This window comes from Chiloscyllium plagiosum, unplaced genomic scaffold (genome assembly GCF_037043375.1).
Source record: "Chiloscyllium plagiosum isolate Xiang-an unplaced genomic scaffold, Cpla_swu_hap1 HiC_scaffold_25, whole genome shotgun sequence".
NCBI lineage: Eukaryota > Metazoa > Chordata > Chondrichthyes > Orectolobiformes > Hemiscylliidae > Chiloscyllium > Chiloscyllium plagiosum.
Genome location: NW_028270163.1, coordinates 49,474,474 through 49,490,618, shown reverse-complemented (window position 1 = coordinate 49,490,618; position 16,145 = coordinate 49,474,474). Strand labels below are relative to the sequence as shown.

Here is a 16,145-nt window from a genome sequence, read left to right as displayed (position 1 = left end):
ACAACTAACTGATTAACAAAGTTTCAAGATGAAGCCAAATCTTTATCCTAGTGTGAAACGTGGTGTCTTTCACTATTGGCAGTTGCAAGTTGTGTGGCCTTGTAAGAAACTTGACTGTATAACATTCAATTCTTCATAAGGTGACTTTGGTTATACAGTGTCAAGACATGCCATTTCACTAAACCAGTTTATGCTGATGTTTATACAACAGCCGAGCCTCCTCCCATCTTTTCACAGAATCATTTAGATTCCCTACAGTGTGGAAGCTGGCCATTCATCCCATTGGGTCCATGCTGACCCACTGAAGAGCATGCTACCCAGACCCACCCCATCCCTGTAACTTTGTATTTCCCATGGTTAAGTCACCTAGCCTGCACATCCCTGGACACTATGGGCAATTTAGCCTGGCCAATCCACCCTAACCAGCGCATCGTTTGGACTGTGGAAGCAAACCAGAGCACCTGGAAGAAACCCACACAGGCATAGAGAGAGTGTCTAAACTCCACACAGACAGTCACCCGAGGCTGGAACTGAATCTGGGTCCCTGGTATTGTGAGGCAGCAGTGCTATCCACTGAGCCACCATGCAGCCCTTTTCTTTTCATTTAAATCTATTATTATAACCCTATATTTCTATCTCCCTCAATGTGTGCTTAGTTCTCTGTTAAAGGAGAAAGTGAGGTCTGCAGATGCTGGAGATCAAAGTTGAAACTTTATTGCTGGAACAGCACAGCAGGTCAGGCAGCATCCAGGGAACAGGAGATTCGACGTTTCGGGCACAGGCCCTTCTTACTTGTCACTTTCCATAGTGGTAGGTTTCACATTCTTACCAAATCGTAAGGAAAAGACTTCCATCTTGAATTCCCAATGGGATTTCTTGGTGACTGCTTGGTATTTTTGTCTGTGGCATTTTGCTCCTGACGTTGGATCCAGAAGTGGGCAGCACTAATGCTTGTGTCCAGAGCCAGTTTCCTTGGAATCCCAATTAAAATTGAAAAGTGGGCATGGGAGACATGTATGGTTCATGTGGCAGGGCAAGTTTCTCTTTGATGAAACCTGCTGTTAACCCACTCATCCTTGCTGTACTTTTAGCTATCATTATCATTTCCTGGACAAACATTGCAGTCACAACATTCTCATCTAACTCATGAATGTAAGATACATTGACAGTACCAAGTTGGCATGGGTGTTTCTCCAATTAATAAGTTTCCTTTTAATAATTGCACATTAAGTTACTTCCAGTTAATCATGTGACCATCATCATTATTCTTTCAAGAGAAACCTCTTACAATTGCGGATAATTTTAATATTGGGCGAGTCTGATTAGAATGAAGCTTGGCTTGTTTGACCATGAAGTTGCAATTTGGTTACCATGGGTTAATTTATCATAAACTTTATTAATGTCAACATACTTTAAACAAAAAAAAATTATTACAAAATGGAAAATACAGGGAGAACTAGCTATTTGGATACAGAACTAACTTGAAGGTAGAAGACAGAGGGTGGTGCTGCGGGTTGCCTTGTGACCAGCGGTGTGCCACAAGGATCGGTGCTTTTTGTCATTTATATAAATGATTTGGATGTGAACATATGGTTAGTAAGTTTGCAGATGACACCAAAATTGGAGGTGTCGTGGACAGCGAAGAGGGCTACCTCCAATTACAATGGGATTTTGATCAGATGGACCAGTGGGCTGAGGAGTGGCAGATGGAATTTAATTTAGATAAATGCGAGGTGCTATATTTTGGAAAGGCAAATCAGGGCAGGGCTTATACACTTAATGGTAAGGATCTGGGGAGTGTGGCTGAACAAAGAGACCTTGGAGTGCAGGTTCATAGCTCATTGAAAGTGGAGTCGCAGGTAGAAATGATAGTGAAGGTGGTGTATGGTATGCTTGCCTTTATTGGTCAGAGCATTGAGTATAGGAGTTGGGAGGTTATGTTGCGGCTGTACCGGACATTGGTTAGGCCACTATTGGAATATTGCGTGTAATTCTGGTCTCCTTCCTATCGGAAAGATGTTGTGAAACTTGAAAGGGTTCAGAAACAAATTACAAGGATCTTGCCAGGGTTGGAGGATTTGAGCTACGGGTGATGTTGAATAGGCTAGGGTTGTTTTCCCTGGAGTGTCGGAGGCTGAGGGGAGACCGTTTATAGAGTTTTATAAAATCATGAGGGACATGGATAGGATAAATAGAGAAGGTCTTTCCCTCAGTTAGGGGAGTCCAGGACTAGAGGGCATAGGTTTAGGGTGAGAGGGGAAAGACATAAAAGGGATCTAAGGGGCAACCTTTTCACAGAAGGTGGGATGTCTATAGAATGATCTGAGAGGAAGTGGTGGAGGCAGGTACAATTACACCATTTAAGAGGCATCTGGATGGATTTATTAATAGAAAAGATTTAGAGGGATATGGGCCAAGTGCTGGCACATGTGACTAGATTAGGTTAGGATATCTAGTCGGCATGGATGAGTTGGACCAAAAGGGTTTTCTTCCAAGCTGTATATCTCTATGACTCTATCTAAGAATATTTTTTAAAAATCTTATCATAAATGAAGAATTCAACATTTTTCCCAGCAATGACCTTTACAGACACACCATGCCAATGAAGTATCGCTCTTCTATTCATTCCAAATTTTCTCACACAGCTGATATTCACCAGCTATCTTCCTGTTACTGTCTGTCTCTGATATACAGACATCAGCTAACACAGTGACTTTCCTAGTTGAGCTTCTTAAAAAGCCCTATATACTTGAACTATTAAAAATAATTTGAAGAAATCATTCCAGATCTGAAAGTTTTGGGAATTCTGGCTCTGATAGCTGCCCCATACCTGGTAAAAATCTAATGTCCTAAACCGAAACCTTATTGTAGCACCTGGACATCTGCCTTCTTGTGTTTTATTAAACATGAAATTCAATAATCAACAGTAATTATTACATCGGTAGCTATTTGAGTTAATTAGTTTAAATCCTACGATTACTTTAGAGGACTGTTGTAAATAACTTTCTGAACTTTGCCTGAAAATAGAAATCCCATTTTGTACCACTTCAGAATCTAAATTCCCAATTAATGATATCATATTGTAAATTTTTATCATTTTTCTTCACATGGAAAAGCATTTTTGAGAAGCACTTACATTTTCTGTCACCATTTTTTCTCGTTATTTCTAATGACTAACAATATGATTACATCGAATGCACAGGAACCTCCATAAAAATAATTTTACACCAGTCCAATTTGATCATGAGAGTTTTCTTAAATATTTGCTTTTGTCAAAGTATCTGATATACTATTATCTTTTCCTGAGATACCATTATCTTTTTCTAAACCATACAGCATTTATATGGTTGTAGCATTAAAGACCAGTTAATCAATTATCTACCCCACCACCCTTTGGCCGACCACTTCAACTCCCCTGCAAGTCCTGAACCACCACCACCGCCAAATCCAAGCCACCTGAAAACTGAAGGAAGAATGCCTGCTGTTCTGCCTTGGGACCTTCAAACTCTACAGCATCAACGTCAACTTCACCAGTTTCCTCATCCCAGGTCCAACCTTCCAACTCGGCACCACCCTCTTGGACTGAGTTCCACCTGTCCATCTTCCTTCGCACCTATCCGCTCCATCCCCCAGCCTACCTTATTAACAATCACACTACCCTGCCTGCCTCTCCATCATGATCCAATACTTTCCCTGTGCCTTTGTGATGAGCCCTGCAGGATGTAACGTTTTCAGAACAGTGTACAGGTCATTCTGTTACAACCCGTGTTTCATCAATATGAATTTACTGTAACAACGTTGACAAATTGGGGATGCTGTTTCTAAAGTGCAAACTTTTAAAATGTGTATTGGCTGTAACGTGATTACAGCCACTACACTTTGATCGCTGTTTCTAAAGTCTGATTTTTCTGTAACACTGGTTTTGCATAAGAATGCAACCATTATGTTAAAGAAGAACTGACTGTATCTGAGCAGCGAATCATTTAAGGAACACAGCATCAAATAGAAGTGATATCCTATCTATTTGTGCTTGCTCAATAGTGTAGTACACTTCAAAATGAGGGAGACATTGTTTCCACTTACGTGGCATTTAAGATCTGAGGAGTTCCGTACTGGTGTTGTGACCTGTGAAACATGCTGTAACTAATTTTAGCTCCTGTAAATAATTTAAAAACCCCTGATCTTACCCAATATTTGGTTGCTTCTTTCCAGTTAGCTCACACCCAAAGAAACTTTCTGATCCATTCTGCAAATCTTTTTTTAGTACACATTTGATTTACTGCAAATCTTTTTGAATTACTGTTCTTAGCTGCATTTGGGCAGTTCTGTTTAGGATTAATTTTCTGGAATTTATAAGAACGTTTTATTAAGGAAGTGTTCCTGTTGTTTGGCCAAATCCTGCTTTCAAACTTTGGGTTCTAAAGAGCATGTTCATTCATGCTTCAATAACTGCTCATGCCTCTTAAAACACCTGTTTCATCTTTGCTGGAAATTTGCTAAACAACAGAAATTGTTTTTTATATTTGGCTGACTGTTCAAACTACATATGATATAGTAAGGGAGGTGGGGCAGATGGTGGCATGATGGTAATGTCATGGGACTGGTAACCCTCTATGGGCTTGCTGAGATTGAGGGCCTCAGTCTGACAAAGACTGTCGTAAAGGTACTGTAGGAGGAGGATCAGGTGTCTCCCCTTGCTCTGCATCCTGGTGCTGGATCTCAAATCGCCCACTTCCAATTGAGTGAACAGTCAATCCACTTTTTAAACAAAAGTTGCTCCAACTTAAAATAGCGACAAATTATCTGTCGTTATTTCAATACATTTTCACAACAATTTCCTAGCCTCTGACCTGCCCTTGTAACCACTGGTCAATGGTAATCCCCAGGATGTTGATAATGGGGATCCAGTGATGGTAATGCCATTGAGTGTCAGGAAGCGGTGTTAGCTTGTCTGCCTCTTATCAGAGATAGTCATTGCTTGGCATTTGTGTGGCATGAATGTTACTTGTCACTTATCAACCCAGGTCTGAATATTGTGCAGATCTTGTTGCATTGGACAGTGTCTGTATCTGAGGAGTTGTAAATAGTGCAGAACATTGTAAAATCATCAACAAACACCCCCAATTCTGATGTTTTGGAGCACAAGTCTTCAGAACTATTGCTGGGATGTTGTCAGGGCCCATAGCCTTTGCAATATCCAGTTCTTCCAACTGTTTCTTCATTTCCTGAGGAGTGAATCAAATTTAGTTAGAGGCTGGTATTGGGATGCTGCTGACTGCTGGGGGAGGCCAAGATGAATCATCTAGTCAGCACGCTGATGAAGATTGTTGTGAATGCTTCAACGGGTGGCACGGTGGCTCAGTGGTTAGCACTGCTGCCTCACAGCGCCAGGGATCCGGGTTCAATTCTAGCCTTGGGTGACTTCTGTGTGGAGTTTGCACATTCTCCCCGTGTCTGCGTGGGTTTCCTCCGGGTGCTCCGGTTTCCTCCCACAGTCCAAAGATGTGCAGGTCAGGTGAGTTGGCCGTGATAAATTGCCCATAGTGTCAGGGATGAATGTAGGAGAATGGGTCTGGGTGGTTACCCTTCAGAGGGTCAGTGTGGACTTTTTGGGCTGAATGGCCTGTTTCCACACTGTAGGGAATCTAATCTAATCTTTATCTTTTGCACTGATGTGTTGGGCTCTTACATTATTTGAGGATGGGATATTTGTGGAGCTGCCTCCTCCAGTGAGTTGTTTAATCGTCCACCACAATTCACAACTGGATATGGCTGGACTGCAGAGCTTAAATCTGATCTGTTGGTTATAGGATTATTTAACTCTATGATTGGCTGCTTATGCTATTTGGCACACAGGTAGTCCTGTTGGGTAGCTTCACCAGGTTGACACGTTATCTTCAGGTGCTGCTCCTGGTATATCCTCCTGCATTCTCCATTGAACCAGGGCTGATCCCCTGGCTTGATGGTAATGGTTGAGTGGGGGATATGCTGGGTTTTGAGGTTACAGATTGTGTTGGAGTAAAATCTTGCTGCTGTTGATGGCCCAAGCGCCTCATGGATGCCCAATCTTGAGTTGGTAGATCTTGAGTTGGTAGATCTTGTTCGAAGACTGTCCCATTTAGCATGGCAATCGTGCCACACAACACATGGAGGGTACTCTCAATGTGAAGGCAGTACTTTGTCTCCATGAGGACTGTGCACTGTTCATTCTTACTGATATTGTCATGGACAGATGCATCTGCAGCCAGCAGATTGGTCTGGTATGTTTTTCCCTCTTGTTGGGTCCCTCTAGTCAAGCAGCTGTGTCCTTTAGAACCTGACCAACTCAATCAGGAATGCTGCTGGTGAGCCACTCTTGCTGGTGGATGTTAAAATCCCCCACCCACAGTACATTTAGCACCCTTCCCATCCTCCATGCTTTCTGCAAGTGTTACTGAACATGGAGTTCTAATTCATCAGCTGAGGGAGGATGGTAGGTGGTGAACAGCAGGAGGTTTCCTTGTCCACATTGACTCCGGACCCCATGAAGTCTCATGGCTTCAGGTTAAATGTTGAGGACTCCCAGAGAAACCCCCTCCTGACTGTATGCCTTAGTACTGCCACCTTTTGCTGTGTATCTGGTAATGGTAGTGTTTGGGACATTGTAAGGTATGATTCTGCCAGTATAACTATATCAGGCTGTTACTTGACTAGTCCGTGAGACAAATCTTTCGATGTTGGCACTAGCCCCCAGATGTTAATGGGGAGAACATTACAGGGTTGGAATTTCCAGTGTTTAGGTCAATGCCAGGTAGATTTAATTTTTTTGTTGAGACTTTGCTGTGTTTCTGGAGTCACATATTGGCCAGACCAGTTGAAGACAGCAGATTTCCTTCCCTGAAGGACATTAGTGGGGTTTTTTTTTGACAATTCACAACGAACAATATTTTTGCGGGGATGATCAGATTCTTAACTCTGTCATGGCAGGATTTGAACCTGGATTGTTAGGTTATTTGGGTCTTTGGAGTAATCAATAGTGTAGCAATTGATAGCACCTTTCTATCACATGACTGACTAGGAAACTTTCCCTCTCTCTTATATAAGCACAGCATTTTCCTTTCTCGTTTATGAACGGTTTCCCTGCACCAGGTCCTCACAGTAACACTTGATCCCTGAGCTCAAAGGTAAGGATATGAAGGTGTGGAGATTAACGTGTGAACTGGAACTCTCCGATTTAACAACGAGTTAGGGGGAGGGAAAAGGTGTGGTGTGGTGTGGTGTGAGTTACAAAATGGTGTTTTGGTTTCTCCAATTTCACGTGTTTTTTTTTCCTCTCTCTCTCTAAAGTTGATCGATGAGTTTGAAATGAAGATGTCAACGTCTGTCCAAAAATATTTTATTCTGGTTTTCGGTTCGCTAATGACCGTTCTGGTGTACTTTCTCTTTCTGAGTGGACCATCGAGCAGGTACAACTTCTTGTCTGTCTGTCACCCTCTCTCTCTCTTTTGTGGCTGTTACTGACCCGCTCTGTGCAATATTCGTTTTTATCCAGTCTGTTCCCTCGCTGCTCCTAACGTGAAACTAAATCAACTCCCTAATAGTCCCGGGTCCCTGTTCTGTTCGGTTATTTCAATCCGTTAACCCGCTGAACAATCGGATTGTTATTCGTTATGTGAGAAACAAAAGCTCACTCACTTTAATAATTTCAGTCCGAGACAAATATCTGAATAACAGCTTCTTTTTTATTTATACACCTATAGGTGGATGCCTTGTCTAATTACCAGGTATGGTAATTACAGAATGCACACTATATCCAACAAACTCTCGAAATTTATACAGTTTGAATCCCCATATTTTTCCTTATTCCATTGTCTGTTCCCTGCTTCGCTTACGTCACTCATTTCCTTAAGACTTATCCCACAACTTCTGTTTATCCTGTTTGCCCATATATCCACCATTGTTCTGTATTCATGTCTCATGCTCACATATCCTTTCTTTTTGCTGAATATGTATTTTCTCATTCCTATTCTGTATCAGAATTTATACTTGCAGAAATAACATTAATTCATTTATATCCCACAATTTCCCCTTTTTCTTTTCATTACTATCTGTTATCTTCTGCATTTTTGTCTCTTTTTTTTTAAACATTGTTCCCAAAATTCGCAAGCATCATTTCAGAGATTTCATCCATCTTAGTCTCACTCATCTCCTTATTATTTAGTTGATAAAGTTCCTCTGTCTGATTCCCCTCAGGGGCATTCGTTTCATCAAGGCTGTTTCAATCAGCCTCTGGGTGAGCCCTCGTATACAGGGTACGATACAACAGCCAATGGCCACCAATACCCCGACTACTACTATCAGGGAAGTAAGGATAGAAACCACCACCCCCTTCCATTTTCCAAACCAGGATTCAAGCCACCCTGTGAGAGATGTGTCTACTCCTGAATTCTCAGCCAGTTCCTCTGCTAAGGTAGTCAATCCCCGTAAGGCCCGAGTAATTGAACCATCAGGCGCAGTGTTATTAGGAATAAAGGTACAACAGCTTCCTCCTAACATCACACATACACCCCCTTTCTCTGCTAAAATCATATCAAGGGCTATTCTATTTTCCCATGCCATCCTACTCGTCGCATCAAGCTGTTCTGATATTCCTTTAACCGCCTCTCTTGTATAATTTATAAATCGCTGTTGATTATAGAAAATGTAATTTATCCAATCTACATTTTTATTAATTGTTACCCACCAAAAGAGAGCTGACTCAAAGCCTGCTGCAATCTCGTTACGAGCCTTGAATTCAGGTACTCCCCTAGGGACTCCTACCGAATCAAGATAAATCCTGTCATCAAAAGAATTATCTAACAGTAATCTCTTACCCCTTCCCTTTTTCCCTACTATCTTTTCCTTCTCAAATGCCAGGGTAAATGGAATTGCCAATTGTACAATTGCGCATATCCCTTTCCAATCCGGAGGTAGTGTGGGTCTCAATATTTTTCCTCCACAGTACCACCACAGATCCGCTCGGGGAACCTTTAATGCCGAGTAGTTTCCTCCCTTCTCCGTTTCGGTAACATTCTTAATCTCTGTACACAATTTCAGCTCCCCCAAATCTCTCGACCGGCTTGTACCTCGCCTGTGCACACATGACGTGTGATTTCCAACTGCGGCGGAAAATGTGGGGGGAACTTTGGCATCTTTCTCCTCCAAGGGAGGGAACATCAGAGATAGGGAGGTACAATTCCTATCATTCCATGCAGTCTCATCCTGATACAGGGCTATCATACATTTCATGCCCTTCCTGTCTCGCTTCCACCCGAGCGGAAAGGGAACCACCTGGGCCACTGGCCTACCGGAGGCACATGCATAGCAATTGCTTTTGTTCAGACTTTTTACAGTATACTTTACCCATTCAACCCAGGCATTTGCATCCCCGTACCCAGTCTCTATCTCGATGGTCTGTTTCAAATCCTTTACCTCTATAATTTTTACTACTGTAGGATCATTGGGAGGGGTGAAAGGTTGTATCTCATTACCCAGTAATTCTACCCATTTTTCCCTGTCCTATGCTAATTCGAAAACAACAGCCCACAAACTCCTTCCTATTTGCTTTCATTTCAATCCCAAATGTTTCATTTAATTGTACCTCATAAGTGCCACCTCCCAAAACCGCTCCGTGCCATGTGGTTTTTCTTATCGTTAAATATATGGGGTTACACTTTTTATCGGGACAATCGGTGCTGGTCGAAAGGGGGCCCGGTGTATTGTGACAAGACCATTATACCAGGTACCATCCCCAAGGCCATCCCCATAGGACTTAAGATGTATCTCTGAGTTGCGGTATTGTCTCTGATTAGCTACATTCCCACAATTTACTAAGCTACATATATCAGTGTCTATTACTTGTGGATTATCAGACTCAGGAACCATTAATAATACATATGAAAATGATATGTGACAAAATCCTAATACCAAGAGGGCTAGCATCATAACTCTAAGCATTCCCAGTATTCTGATCATTATGCTAGAACACAAAAAGGCTTAATATACAATCTTACAGAAATAATCCCGCGCTCGCGTCGCCACTGTATAGTCAATTACTCAAAGTCTCTTTAGTCTGAGTTTCAGCGGGTCTTTCGTTGATTCGGCTGTCCAGACTTCTTCCTCAACTGGAGGGTCCACTAGCCCTTTGATCCGAGTATAATGAGTCCAGCCTTTTTCCGCCGTCCTTATTGCCGTTTCGGTAGTCAAAAGAGCCTGGTACGGCCCTTCCCAGTCTGGCTGCAGCTTAGTCTCTGTCCATGATTTTATTAAGACCCAATCTCCTGGCCGGATGGGATGAACAGCAAATTCAAGGGGCGGAGTCTGTGCCAATAGACCCTGTTTTCTGAGGAAAGATAAAGAGGAGGACAAGCCCAGTATATACTTCTTTAAAAACAAATCTTTAGTTTCGGGAATTGGCAATTCTCCCTGTGTTCCCAGATAAGGTAATTCAAATAAGATTTCATAGGGGGATAGTCCCAAATCTTTCCTCCGCCAAGGGACAAGCCCAAAAGGCATCCTTTAAATCTATCACACTAAACCATTTGTGATCATGAGGGATCTTACTTAATAACATATAGGGGTTTGGCACTACTGGGTGCCTGACCTGCACTATCCGATTTAATGTTCTCAAATCTTGCACCAATCGATAAGTTCCATCAGATTTCCGTACTGGTAGAATTGGGGTATTATAAGGAGACATACATGGTTCCAACAGTCCATCTCTAATCAGTCCCTCAATTACTGGCTGCAGTCCCCGTTTACCTTCTATGGAAATAGGATATTGTCGTTCACAGACAACGTCCCCTTTCCGTTTTAAATTTATTAAAAGGGGAGGGATCTGTAGTTTTCCACGATTCCCTACTCTAGCCCATACTATAGGGTCTATCTCTCTCTCTGCATCCTCTGTCAATATTGCCAGTTGTACAACTAATTCTTTTTCCTGAATTCCAATCTCCAGTCCTAAAAGGATAATTAGGTCTCTCCCCAGTAAGTTACTTCCTATATCAGGGATATACAGCAGTTCCCCTGTGATCCTATCCTTAGAACCTTCTATCATCATAGGTTCAAATACTGGAACAGTAAATCCTTCCCCTTTCACCCCCGAAACAATAATTGACCGTGTAAACATTTCTACTTTCTTTGGTTTAAAATTCAACGATGACCGTGCTGCCCCGTATCTACTAGGGAGATTACCTCCTCCCTACACGGTCCCACCTTCAAGTTTATCAAGGGTTCCTGGTGGGCCCCCGAGGGCAGGAACCCCTGACACCCCTATTCTTCATCATAATTCATAAGCGGAATTGCCTTTTCTTCCCTTTGTAGATCAGGACACTCCCGCTTAAAATGCCCTATCTTTCCACAATAATAGCATCCTGCCTGTAGCGACTTCCATCTCTGCCCCTGTCGCTCAAACCCTCTATCAAATGTTCCCCCTTGTCCTCTCCCTCTCCCTCTCCCTCTCTGTCCTACATGCTGCCTCCTGCCACTCCGGTTGCTCACTATTGGTTCCATTCTCCTCTTAATTACCTCATCAACCGTAGCTACCATCATTTTCGCCTTCTGTTTTTGTCTCTCATCCTCCCTCTTTACAAACACTTTCTGTGCCTCTCTCAACAATTCATCTAATGATTTTTCGCTCCATCCTTCTATCTTCTGTATCTTTCTCTGTATGTCTGGCCATGCTTTTGTCACAAAATGTACTTTCAAAAGACCCTGTGCCACTGGGTCCTCAGGGTTCATTCCAGAGTATTTCCGCATTGAGTCCCTTAATCTTTGCAAGAAAGCTGAGGGAGTCTCATCTTTCTCCTGTCTAATTTCAAAGGCTTTAATCAAATTCTGTGACTTCGGAATTGCCTCCCTTATTCCTTTTAGAATCAGGTCTTTCAATTCCCTCATTTCTTCTCTATGCTCTGGGTTTTGGTTTTCCCACTGGGGGTTTCTGAGGGGAAACTTCATCTCTCCCTGTCCAGCATCCCCATCTCCAATCGGGTGTTCCCTGTCCCATATTTTAATGGCAGTTCCTCGTACAAGTCCCCTTTCCTCCCCAGTAAATAATATATTCAAAATAGACATTAATTCAGCCCATGTATACAGACTGGGCCCCAAAAATTGAACAATTTGTTCAGACAACCCCACCGGATCCTCAACCAGGACCTCCATTTCCTTTTTAAATGTTCTGACCTCCCCACTGGTGAGGGGGGCACTTACAAACCCAATCTCTTTGTCCCCTATGGGCACCTCCCAAAGGGGATAAGTCGTTACGTTTTTCCCCTTTTTCTTTTTTTTAAAGAAATATTGCAATATTTCTAGCTCCCCATAACTTCAAACACCAATTCATCAATTCATGCTTGACTAACCTTCAAAGCCTGTTCCTAACGTATAAATATATTTATATATTTACGTTCATTTCTTCAGTATTTAATAGTCAAAATGCACAATGCATACAGTTCCCAATTTTGCAATTCACTGTAATTACCCAGTTTTAGTCCTTTAATTTAGATCCAGAATTAGTTTCCTTAAATAGTCCTGACCAATCATTGCTCAATTACAATACTATAGGTCGTAAAATAATCAGAACTTGCCTTAAAAGAATTTGTCTACTCAAGTTTTTTTAAAAAAAAACTTCTAATGCATGAACAATGGCTGAATCCAAGGTCACAGATATTAACCATAGAATTTTGCTTTTACTACAATCTAATGTTGAACTGAAACTTCAACTGTCCTCTATAAATCGCTTTTATGTAAAGATAAGAGATTAGTTAGAAACTGATAGTAAGGCAGTCATGATCTGTAAAAAAGAACAGGAGTTATCATTCCTTTTTTTTTTTCATAATCACAATAGAATCCTTAACCTTAAAAGAAATCATGTTAAATTTCCATAACAAAAATCAGATTCAAAACAGTCCTGGAACTCAAGCACCAGGGAATAAAACGCAAACATTCAATCACCAACAAACAAATGTGCATTCAAACCAAATCACAAAGGGTTAAACTTCCTACCAGCTGTACAGCTCTCTCACACTCTCTCTCTCTCTCTCTCTCTCTCTTTCGCACATTGACATATAAACTCAGATATTCACAAACCCAGTCTTCGTCCGATCTGTACTTTGGCCAGAAGACAGCGGGACGAAGAATGGAGTCCTTAGTCCATACAAAGCAACAATATTTAATCATCTTTCTCCCTTGCACAAGTATTATTTTGCCAATTTCCACAACATCCTGCCCAAAGGACTTTCCGGAGGAATGTTGTAAGGGACCCCGCCTCCATTTCCATTGCCTTTTCCTTACTTTGTTTCCCCGGAGGCTTTTTCCTAACCCAAAGCGCAAGCCATATTGAGTTCCTTCGTTAGTCCCTTATTAACTACTAAAACTCAATCCCGGCCACCAAGGCAATACTTAAAAGTCAATTTTCTTACCTTGGTCTGTGCACAGAGTTGCCTGGCCCCTTTTGTCACCGTATTTTCTATCGAGCTCCTATCACTGTCTGATTCAGATGTCTCTCTTATAGGATTCACATCAGTCACCCAAGGGAGCAGACCAAACCGGGACACGAGACCGCTCCTCAATGGGGAACGGGACGCGTCTTCCCAGTGTCCAAGGCCAGCCACTCCCCCCGGTGATGGAAGAAAATCCCGGACACGAGCCCCCAATTGTGAGAAACAAAAGCTCACTCACTTTAATAATTTCAGTCCGAGACAAATATCTGAATAACAGCTTCTTTTTTATTTATACACCTATAGGTGGATGCCTTGTCTAATTACCAGGTATGGTAATTACAGAATGCACACTATATCCAACAAACTCTCGAAATTTATACAGTTTGAATCCCCATATTTTTCCTTATTCCATTGTCTGTTCCCTGCTTCGCTTACGTCACTCATTTCCTTAAGACTTATCCCACAACTTCTGTTTATCCTGTTTGCCCATATATCCACCATTGTTCTGTATTCATGTCTCATGCTCACATATCCTTTCTTTTTGCTGAATATGTATTTTCTCATTCCTATTCTGTATCAGAATTTATACTTGCAGAAATAACATTAATTCATTTATATCCCACAGTTATTTCCAATGATCGACCTGCGAATGTTTCTTTTTATTGTAGTTTGTGGATAAATGTATCTCTTCTTCGTCAACACCACATCAAAAAAAAAGTTACTGTTAACATTTCTTCCCAATTTGTGTTCCATCTGTTCCGTTTTTCTTTTGTCCGACTTGATTTTATGTTTAAATGTAGACTATCTTTCGCAAGATCCAGGAAACGGTATGTTCCCGTTCAGAGGACAAGTCAGAAATGTTTCTGTGTAGGGAGAGATGCCGGCGTTACTTTGTCCACTGCTCAGTCTGAAATCTCTTTCTGAGTTATAGACATTTTGCAAGTTTTCCATTGGAGCAGGGAAATGATGAAATGTTTCCAAATATAGAGCTGTACACCCTGCTGCGGATATACCACTCCAAATGTATTCCTTTTGGAGTTGAGATTGTGGTGCTGGAAAAGCACAGCAGATCAGGCAGCATTCCAGGAACATCGGGAAGGCTTCATCAGGATCACCACACTGGGCGACTCTGATCTATCCAGTATCTGCAGTCCTCACTTTCTCCTGATTTCTTAGGGTGGCATGGTGGTTAACACTGCTGCCTCACAGCGCCAGAGACCCAGGTTCGATTCCACCTTCGGGTGACTGCCTATCTGGGTGGAGTTTGCACGTTCTCCCTGTGTCTGTTTGGGTTCCCTCCAGGTGCTCCAGTTTCCTCCCACAATCCAAACATGTGCAGGCCAGGTGAAATTGTCCCATCATGTTAGGCGCATTAGTCAGATAAAAATGGATCTGGGTAGGTTACTCTTTGGAGGGTTGGTGTGGACTTGTTGGGCTGAAGGGCCTGTTTCCACACTCTGGGGAATCTAATCTTAAAAAAAAAAGCATTGCAAATTGTTTCTAGCACTGAAAGATTTTGGTACCTCCGCCTCCACTTTCCTCTTTTTTTTTCTTCACCCCCAATTTCTCACTAAAAATCTGTCTATCCCAACCTTGAATATTCTTAAAGATTCAGCCTTGATGGCCATCTGCAGAAAAGAATTCTCAGTGCTACAGCGAGTCTCAGTGCAAACTGAAAGAACAACATCTCATTTTCCGTTTAGGGACCGCGCAGTCTCCAGGACTGTAATGAATCCGCAGTAGTCCATGAGACTATTAATTATGTTCCGAATTGTATTTTTTCTCACAACGTCCCAGTCTCTGAACTTAAACTAACTGGTCTGGTGTTGCTTGCCTTAATTTTACAGTCTTTTATGAGCAAATACATAATGTTAGCAATTCTCCAGTCCTGTGGCATCTTCCCCAACTCTAGGGACGATCATTATTCTAGTAATCTTTTGCTCATTGTAATGCCAGTAGAGACAGAGGAAGAATGTCTGCTCTGTAAACATTCACAATGTTTTGAGGTCTTGGTTTACCTGTGGTCGTGCAGTGTTGAGCTGACACCAAAGCTTATCCTTCCCATGATTCAAGTGGAAACATGTCCTCCCACTCATAAAGCAATTTTCCAAGGTGCGATAGGAAGACGGTTTTGGATTACTGTCAAATTCTGGCAGATGAAAACGTTGCCCAAGTTTTTTTTTGTTGGTCAGATTGTAATAGTTGTACAGTGACTTCATTGTTTGAATCTTCCAAATGATCATTAGGTGTTTGGATTGCGTTACAAAAATAATTAAACATTGTTGTCCCTTTGCATTTCAATAGTCATAAAGATGTACAGCACGGAAACTGATCCTTTGGTGCAACTTGTCCATGCCGACCAGATATCCTAACTTAATCTCGTCTCATTTATCAGCACTTGGCCCATATCCCTCTAAACTCTTCCTATTCATATCCCCATCCAGATGCCTTTTAGCTGCTGTAATTATACCAGCCTCCACCACTTCCTCTGGCTGCTAAGTACACTGTTTCTTTTTCAGAAAGTTCAAAATGACCAAAATATTTTGTGTTCTGTGGAACTTGGAGTCATCTGCATTTGCACATCATGATGCTGTACATGTGTGGGTTTGTTAGTGGTGATGTATCATGTGTTAATGGATTAGTAGTCTCAGGCAAGATACTGATTATCTTTGAAACTGGTGGAGCAGCTTC

General features: G+C 41.9%; 1 protein-coding gene and 1 long non-coding RNA gene across 3 annotated transcripts in view; one reads left to right on the top strand and one right to left on the bottom strand.

Moving 5' to 3' along the window:
• The window catches only part of LOC122562237 (alpha-N-acetylgalactosaminide alpha-2,6-sialyltransferase 2), a 122,074-nt gene that overhangs the window by 45,413 nt on the left and 60,516 nt on the right, over positions 1 to 16,145 (top strand). The window contains exons 1-2 of one of the 2 annotated variants that reach the window (XM_088000712.1): positions 7,145 to 7,163; positions 7,327 to 7,445. In XM_088000712.1, the coding sequence (XP_087856838.1) occupies positions 7,345 to 7,445 (101 nt within the window). In that variant the 5' untranslated portion in view covers positions 7,145 to 7,163; positions 7,327 to 7,344. Of the gene's footprint in view, positions 1 to 7,144; positions 7,164 to 7,326; positions 7,446 to 16,145 lie in introns of those variants that run through there. The other variant, XM_088000711.1, reaches the window with a different exon arrangement.
• On the bottom strand, positions 8,684 to 13,932 carry LOC148145336 (uncharacterized). Its single transcript, XR_015761433.1, has 2 exons — positions 13,434 to 13,932; positions 8,684 to 10,360 (listed from the first exon to the last, which is right to left on the bottom strand). It is a non-coding gene; the product is annotated as an uncharacterized LOC148145336 (long non-coding RNA).